The sequence below is a fragment of the Pyrus communis genome, chromosome 7 (assembly GCF_041283825.1).
Source record: "Pyrus communis isolate YQ-2024b chromosome 7, ASM4128382v1, whole genome shotgun sequence".
In the NCBI taxonomy this organism is placed as follows: domain Eukaryota; kingdom Viridiplantae; phylum Streptophyta; class Magnoliopsida; order Rosales; family Rosaceae; genus Pyrus; species Pyrus communis.
In genome coordinates this window covers 23,127,072-23,135,723 of record NC_142571.1, presented here as the reverse complement: position 1 = coordinate 23,135,723, position 8,652 = coordinate 23,127,072, and the positions used below count along the sequence as shown (strand labels likewise).

Below are 8,652 nucleotides of genomic sequence, written 5' to 3'. Positions count from 1 at the left end.
GATTTTTTAACGAAGTAATATAGTGAATGATACAGAGATAGAGCTTAGCAACATCGCTGCAGATGCCAAAGGGCAAAAGGTTAATGGGTACGCAAACACAGCCGAGCTGGCAAGGGGCCACAAAAAAAATGCATGGGGAGCCTCTACACCCATTGATCGTCGACTTTCCTACTTTTCCTTTTGATTATCTTTGAGTTTAGCCTGTTCATCTTCCTTGACATGATCAATTCCTCACTATTTCTGCCCTTCTCATTGTTACAAGTACTTGTTATAACCACCCCATTGCCATCGTTGGCATCTGTCTTGGCATCAAATTTGTCGTAGACGTTGGCGTCACATTAATTTGGCGCTGATCTGTTGTCGTCGACACTGGCATCACATTTGGCATCAGTAGTGGCGTTACATTTGGCATCAATATTGGCATGAGTAGAATTGGATTTGGGCATTTCAATTTTCTTTTGGTCGCCAAAGGCAGTTGGAGGAAAGCCTGGAAAGGTCACGACAAGAACCACCATGGCCACTAGCACAAAACATGCCTTCTTACTCAACGCAATAGCCATTTGTGTGTTTGTTTTGTAAGTAGTTCTTGTATGCATGCACGCCTCTCCTTCGAAAGCACTTATTTATAGGCATGAATTATGAAGAACCAATTATAAGTGCATTATTCGTGAGGGAAGTAAGATTATACCATGCAGCCTAACTTAGATACCATGTAACAGGTAAAAGAACAATATCCACGCAATCTTCGTGCATGCATTCTTTTGTTTTTGTGGAAACCAACTACGCCATGCATCTCCCATGAAAGATGTTAATAGAGGACTAATTTCATGAACAACGTCAAATACTTTGAGCTAATTATTCCAAGAGTACTTCATATTACTCTACAAACAGAGACGGATCTACAGAGGGACCTGGGAGGTCCCAGGACCCCTCGGCGATTCTAAAATGCTACTAGAAATTTAAACACGGTCTGTACCGCAGGCTCCAGCTTGAAGGTTGCAGCTTGCAACGAAGACGAAGATAGCGGGGCCGCGGGGGAGAAGAAAGAAAACAAACAGGCCTTTTAAAAAATTGGTCCAAAACGCAGTGTTTTGGCCAATTTGTTTAATTTGTTTATTTTTTATATTTTATATTTTTTTAAGCCTGAGATAAACGGTGCCGTTTGTCCATGATTCCATACTCTCTTTTTTAAGGCCTAGCCCCACACGGGCCATCTTTCCCAAGAGTCCTTTCCCTATTCCTCTGTTTTGCCCCGCTAATCCCCCCATCTTTCTTATATTCACCCAATTCCAAAACCCTAAATTTCTAATCCCACCCAATCCCATATTATAATTACATTACTCTAATATCATACTTCCACTTGTTTCAATTCTCCAAGCCACCACTATTTGGTTCAAAATTCAAGTAAACTTTTTGGTATTCTAATCTAACCTGAATTAAATTATATTAGATATTGATGGAGAGTTTTAGTCTATTAGTGATATGATTGTTGATATGTTTTATGTTTGTATACTCATTTTATCATTGAAATTTAGATGGAATTTTTGTTTATTGGTTGATTGGTATATGTTTTGTGTTTTTGGTTAAATGTGTAGTTTAGAAATAAGAAATATGGAAAGATTTTTCAAGCCAAGCCAATAGCACCATCTACTTGTTCGGATAGTTCAAGCTCAAGACAAAATGAGTGTGACATTGATTTTAATAATCATGAGAGAGACCCGGGAAAAAGAATTCGAATGAAACATTGATTTTAATAATCTTGAGAGAGACCCGGGAAAAAGAATTCAAATGAAAGACTATCCTTCTAATATTCAAGATGAGGTCCGAAGAGCATATTTGCAAATGGGACCTTGTAGGCCTACAAAGTATGAGTTCCCATTTTGTGCGTTTTGATAATGATTTTTCTCAATTGCGGGGGATTAATGAGCTTGCTAAGAAAATGATGGAGAAAGGGTTGCATCAAACATTTGCATATGTATATTTGGTTGTTCAGTTGACTTTGGTTTTACTAGTTGCAACTGCTTCAGTGGAGATGACATTTTCCGTTATGAATATCATTAAGAGTCCACTTCGCAACAAAATAGGAGATCAATGGTTGAATGACAACTTAGTTGTTTACATTGAGAAAGATGTTTTTTCATGTATTGGTAATGAAGCTATCATGGAACATTTTCAGACTATGAAACCTCGTCGTGGACGCTTTAATTAGGATTTTATAGCTTGTAATGTTGTTTTGCACATGATTTTTGAATGAAATGTATTATATTTAACTTTTCGACGTTATTTTTGTCTATAAATTTTTTGACCTTTATTATTGGGACCCTCCGAGTTTAAAATTCTAGATCCGTCACTGTCTACAAACATTGTGTTTCATTGGATTATTGTAGTAAAATAATTTTCGCACACTCATTCATAGATATTACTTTACAAACATTGTGTTTCGTTGGATTATTGTAGTAAAATGATTTTTGCACACTTATTGACAAAGGCAGTTAAAGCTCACTGGGGCATTTGTCAAGCCCCTCTAAAGTTTTGTGGGGGAAATAAATTGTGATGCATACAGAAGGTGTAGAGAACATATTAACCATATATTGTTCCTACTCTTCCAAATGATACATATATATAATAATTAAAAGGTATGTGAGTTGAATTTACCGTAATTTTAATTAGTACTTTAATTGACTTTTAGTTGATATTTTAATATGTAAAAAATAAATAAACCAATCAAGGTAAAACAATGCTAACAAATACAAGTGGTGGCTTAGTGAAGTTTGAGGGGAAAATACGAAGTTATAAGAAATATTTTATATTATGAATCTATGATGAACTTTTTATTCTCATTCATAGATTCATAACTAGAGGTTAAGGCAACTCTTACTAAAGAATGTTGAGAATGAATCTCACATTAATGAGAGGACGAATCTTGTATGTGTTTATAAGAGCAACTCCACCGGAGGGAGAGTAGCCCGATAGACCTACGACTGAATAGGACCCAAAAGCCCCAACTTCTAGCTCCAGCCCATGCAGGCGATTGGGCTAAGGGGGGCCCAAGAGCATGTGGGCTAGGTGATGCCAGGCTGACATCAGCCACGATTTAATTACTTTTGCGTCACGCGCGTGCATAACATGCGCGCATCCTCGAAAACATTTCAGGCGCTGGGGCCCGCAGTGCAGACGACGAAAAAGTTACTGTTGGTGACCACGTGGCACGTTCTCGTCTGTTGGATTTCAATGGTTAATTTTTTTTGGATCGTTGGATTTCCAAGTGTCAAAATTTTTTTGAAACCTTCCACAATAGCAGTCGTTGGATTTGAGATCAACAATCCACATTATTCGCCTTTAAATTTAAAAAAAAAAAAAAATCACATTAAAAAATTCTGAAATGTTACTGTTGTGCTACGTGGCACAATCTGGAGGGTTGAATTTCAATTTTTTTTTTAATCCAACAGTAGAAATTAATTAAGTTAATAAAAAAAATGTTAAAAATTAATTAAAAAAAATCTGAAAAAAGTTTTAAAAATTAAAAAAAATGATTTTACTTTTCTATAAATATCTTCTACCTTACACCACAATTTCATATTTTCTCAAATACTTTCAACCACATTCCAATCTTTCTCTCAAAGTTTTAATCCAATTGGTTTCCAACAAAATGACTAATGATGCAGGTACGAATTGGACGCTTATTGAAGATCTTACATTGTGTTCTAGTTGGGTTGAAGTTACTCATGATCCGATTACGGGTAATGAGATGCAGCTGCGAAAAATGTGGAGTCTTATTCATACCAATGATCTTGAGAAAATTGGTGGGAAAATAACCAAAGAATTGATGTTCAGTCTTTGGAGAATACTCAGCCAATCATTTAGTCTTTGGAGAGATGCATTGGCACAAGTTAGTGGTAATCTTCAAAGTGGGGAAAATTTAGCGGATCAGGTAACAATATATTATTTGTTTGTTTGTACTATACCCAAATTTACATTAGATACTTTGATTATAATTATTTCTTCTCCCTCATTGTGTAGACACTTCAAGCCCAAGCTTGGTATAATGCCAAAACCAAAAACAAAAACAAATCATTCACCCAGTGGGAATGTTGGAATATTGTCAAAGATTGTCCTAAATTCAGAGTTGTACCAATCGGTCCAGAAGTTGTCATGAACAACACCCATCTACACTCTACGCCCATTCATGACTCGCATGTTCATGAAATCGACATAGAAGAAGTGCCGGAAACACCCCCTGAACAAGCGTCGGGGTCGACCAGTTATCCAATTAGGCATCAAGGTAAGAAGGCTTCAAAGAGAAAAGGGAGTGCTGCCAAGAATGATTATGCAAAATATATGGAAGAACTTGCTCGCCAAGGTGAATTGACTTTGGCGTGGGAAATGGCTAAATTTGAGGTTGATAAGGCTAGAGAGGCGGCAAAAGTTGTAGCTGTTAAGAGATTATTTCAAGTTAATGAGAGAGAAAGAGAGCTACTTAGGCAAGAAAGGGAAGAGCTTAAAGAAGAAAGTAGGGCTCAGCAAGATCGTGACATTATGAAGGAGCCTGTAGAGGCGATGTCCTTGAATTCTAAATATTTTGGAATTCAAAGAAAGTGGACGTGATGCGAAGGAGGCATGCACGAGAAGTGAGAACAAGAGGAGATGGTCCTGGTACCACAAGATGAGATGATCATAGCACCACAAATTGGTTAGGTGATGATTTTCTATTCACGAGAGACTAGGGAATTTGTTTTTAATCGGAGCCCATAATTTTCCAATCATTTTGGGTTGTAATTTCTTATTTATTGAATAGAGTACTTTAAGTTGTTTCCAATTTATTGAATTTAGTACTTTATTTAAACTAAGAGTATATTTATTTAATTCGGTAATTTATTTAAACTAAGAGAATCTTTATTCAAAGGACATAAACACACCAAATAAAATTACATAAACATACCATATGAAAAAAAAACACACTAAATGAACTTAAAAAACACACCAAATAAAAACAAACACACTAAATGAACTTAAGTTTCCTGAGTTTGTTTCAATTCCCACTGATGCTCTATCAAGTCAATTTGTCGGGCATTGTGCATGTATGGGTCCTGAAGTGAAGTATATCATTGAATGAGTCTTTCATTGTAACGTCCATCCCTTTGTAATGGCTTGTATTGCACGGGTTCTTCGGTGGCATCATTAGCACAATATATTTGTGTTCTGGCATTGTTCATCGTGTCTGACTCATATTCATCAAGGACATCATAATCGTACTCATCTTCCACAATCATGTTGTGAAGAATGATGCACATCATCATGATGGATCAAAGCGACTCTAAATCAAATATTTTGGCAACACCTTTGACAATCGGCCAACGAGCTTGGAAGATACCAAAACAATGCTCCACATCATTCCTAGACCCTTCTTGATAGCTTGCAAAGTATTTTTGCTTTGCACTTCGTGGATGTGGCACTGTTTTGACAAACGATGATCACCTTGGGTAAATGCCGTTTGCTAGGTAATATGGCCCGTGGTACTTATGTTTGTTGACCCAATATATGACTCTTGGTGCTTTTCCTTGCAAGACATCGTTGAACATTAAGGATTAGGTAAGGACATTAAGGTCATTTTGAGCTCCTGGAACACCGAAAAAAGCGTGCCAAATCCATGTATCAAATGATGTCACCGCCTCCAAAATGATACTTTTTACTCCTTTTCTATCCCCACAAGCTCCTTGTCATGCACTTGGACAATTTTTCCAGGTCCAGTGCATACAGTCAATGCTTCCAATCATCCCAAGAAAACCTCGCATCTCGCCCTTCTTCAGAAGCCTTTGCAAGTCCATCTCAGTAGGTCTTTAGAGGTACTATGTGGTATAGATAGATTCGATTGCGGAGCAAAACCTCATCAAGGATTCAAGAATGGTTGATTTCCCCATCATCGCTATCTCATCCACTTGGTCTGCAGATACTCCATATGCAAGTATCCATAAGGCAACATTAATTTTTTTGCTCAGGAAGAAGATCCATAACACCAAAAGCATCATTTTTTTTTTGCACAAAGTAAGAATTATGGTTGCAAACAGCAATCATGATTTTGTTGAACAAATGTCGTTCCTTTCTAAAACGACGTCTAAAGTACGTATCAGGGAATTCATTGTTAAGGACAAAATAATCATCCAAGAGATCCATATCTCGTCGTTGCCTGCTTCTATCAATGTTTGCAGAAGACTGGGCCTGGAGATCTGAGCCATAACTTGGATGACTCAACAAGAATGTGAGGCTCTTTAACTTCTTGCTTTGTCATCTCTCATTCTACGCTCCTCATCATCTTCCTCTTCCATCTCATTTTCGCCCACCTAGAGATTGAACATTTCTTCCCCTTGCTTAAACAATTATTTCTCTTACTCAACGATTTCCCACAATATCCTTGAAAAAGACGTTGTAAGAAGGAAGTAGAAACTATGAATAATGATAGAGATTTGGATTTTGGTGTGTGATTTCTTAGGATGGATGGTGGGTTATATAGAGGAAAAAGAAAGGATTAGGTTGTAGATAATACCACGTGGCATGCCATCATTCGTTGAAAATCTAATCAAAATATATCCTCAAAGATTGTAAACAGATTATGACACGTGACGTGACGTGATTGGTTAAAAATCTTATCGGAAATATATCCTTAACAATTATGAAAATGTCACATCCCAACCTGGGCTCCATCCCAGGCTCACTCCACCGTAGCACGATATTGTCCGCTTTGGGCCCCGACCACGCCCTCACAGTTTTCTTTTTGGGAATTCACACGAGAACTTCCCAGTGGGTCACCCATCCTGGGATTGCTCTCGCGCGATCTCGCTTAACTTCGGAGTTCCTATGAAATCCGAAGCTAGTGAACTCCCAAAAGGTCTCGTGCTATATGGAGGTGGACATGTACATATAAGGCATAGAGGATCTTCTCCTCTGGGTGATGTGGGATCTAATAGAAAAGGTAACAACACGTGGCACAACGGCATTGGATAAAAATTATCGAAATCTATCACCAAAAATCACCTTTTCGGATAATGACACGTGGCACAACGAGAAAGATTAAAAATATTATCCGAAATTACAAATAAAATTATTTTGTATTATTTTATAAAATAAAAAATACTAATATTTTATTGTCTACTGTCATGACTATTCAGCTTAGGGTGGAGATGCAAAAGACAGTTATTGTTCATTAAAGCTAGTTATTGTTCACTGAGGGAATTCAATAGTAAGTTGCCCTAGGGGTCCTTTGCAACGCTGGAGTTGCTCTAAAAGTTGGGCTACTCCCCATATAGCCAATTGGTTTTATGGTGAAACCTTAATTTTCTTCATGGTATCAGAGCAGATTATCTCATGTGTGAGGCTCAACGGTCACACGCGCTCCATGTCACCATGTTTGTGTTGTCCACGTGTTCGATTTGAAAATTTGTCACATGTGAAAAGTTGTGTTGAGAATGAATCTCACACTGATGAGATGAGAGGAAGGACTTTGCATGGGCTTATAAGAGGTTAAACTACTCCCCATATGACCAATTAGTTTTATGGTGGAACCACAATTTTCTTCAAGCTAACTTCATCCATGCACTCATATTTTTCATCTGCGTGTCTTTATTTATTTTTGAACTTTGAATTGAATAAATCAAAATAGATTCAAAAGAAAAAATAAACAATGAAGAAGGAGAAAATAATGTTCGAATCCTTGGGAGGGTCTGAAGGCACAATTTGTCTATCTCATGGTTCACCTTAAACTCCGGACTTGGGATTCGACATTAGACCTTGAACCCTAACTTCGAACCCGAACCCACTGGGACTCAATACATACTCTTGAATTCCAAACTCGACTCTCAAACTAGTCCAAGATTCGAGCTTGTGCCTCCAGCCCCCAGGTCAGGTCGTCCTAAGTTGAACACTACTAAGTTGCATTCATTGTTTGGAAGAACCCACAATCTTTTTACAATATATGAAGGCTACAAGGATCATATGGAACTCTAGCATTCCGTTAAATCATTGGAACTAGAAGAACCCACAAAGAATAATACATGCATATACTGCTAGGTATAATTAGTGTACTCACCAAATTTATTTACTAAATTTTCTTCTCCAATATGTTTCCTTTTATGCACTTTTATCCATTTAATTATATATTAATTTGATTTAATTAGTTGCTACAACAAATTCCTGCGCACAGCCCAATACGCAAAATTCCGATGGGAATGCAATAACACCCACTCTTGCAAGGGAGCAGCCACGCATTGCATATAGAACCTTTACATCCATTGCTCTTTCTAACTCCACCACCTTCAGCTGCCATATTAATCCTCTTGAGACTGGAAAATCGAGTCACGCTATGATTGGGACTCTCGTTGTTACTGTTACTTCTAGTAACACCATCGCCGCTGTTGGCATGATTACTAGCAGATTTAGAGGCAGCAGAAGTGCTGGTAAAGGCAGTTTTTGTGGCAAAGGTGGACACAATTTGCACCACAGCCATCCCTACCATGACAAGCTTCTTAATATCCTCCCATATATAAATATGTGTGTGTGTGTGTGTGTGTGTGTGTGTATTTATGCATGTATGCCCTCCCCTTTCAAAACCCTTATTTATAGCCAACATGAACGGTGAACCCATGGTTCAGTTTTCGTGAG

General features: G+C 37.7%; 1 protein-coding gene across 1 annotated transcript; it reads left to right on the top strand.

Moving 5' to 3' along the window:
• The first annotated feature begins 3,748 nt into the window (after nt 1–3,748).
• On the top strand, nt 3,749–4,605 carry LOC148695911 (uncharacterized). Its single transcript, XM_088697429.1, has 2 exons — nt 3,749–3,931; nt 4,021–4,605. Exons 1-2 carry the CDS (start codon nt 3,749–3,751, stop codon nt 4,603–4,605), a joined length of 768 nt encoding a protein of 255 aa, XP_088553555.1.
• Nucleotides 4,606–8,652: the final 4,047 nt, after the last annotated feature.

What these genes read in the sequence shown, in the direction of transcription:
- LOC148695911 (XM_088697429.1), top strand. Translation starts at nt 3,749, where the DNA reads ATGCAGCTGCGAAAAATGTGGAGTCTTATTCATACCAATGATCTTGAG. An exon ending in GGGAAAATTTAGCGGATCAG is followed by an intron (nt 3,932 to 4,020) that starts GTAACAATATAT and finishes CTCATTGTGTAG; the next exon opens with ACACTTCAAGCCCAAGCTTG.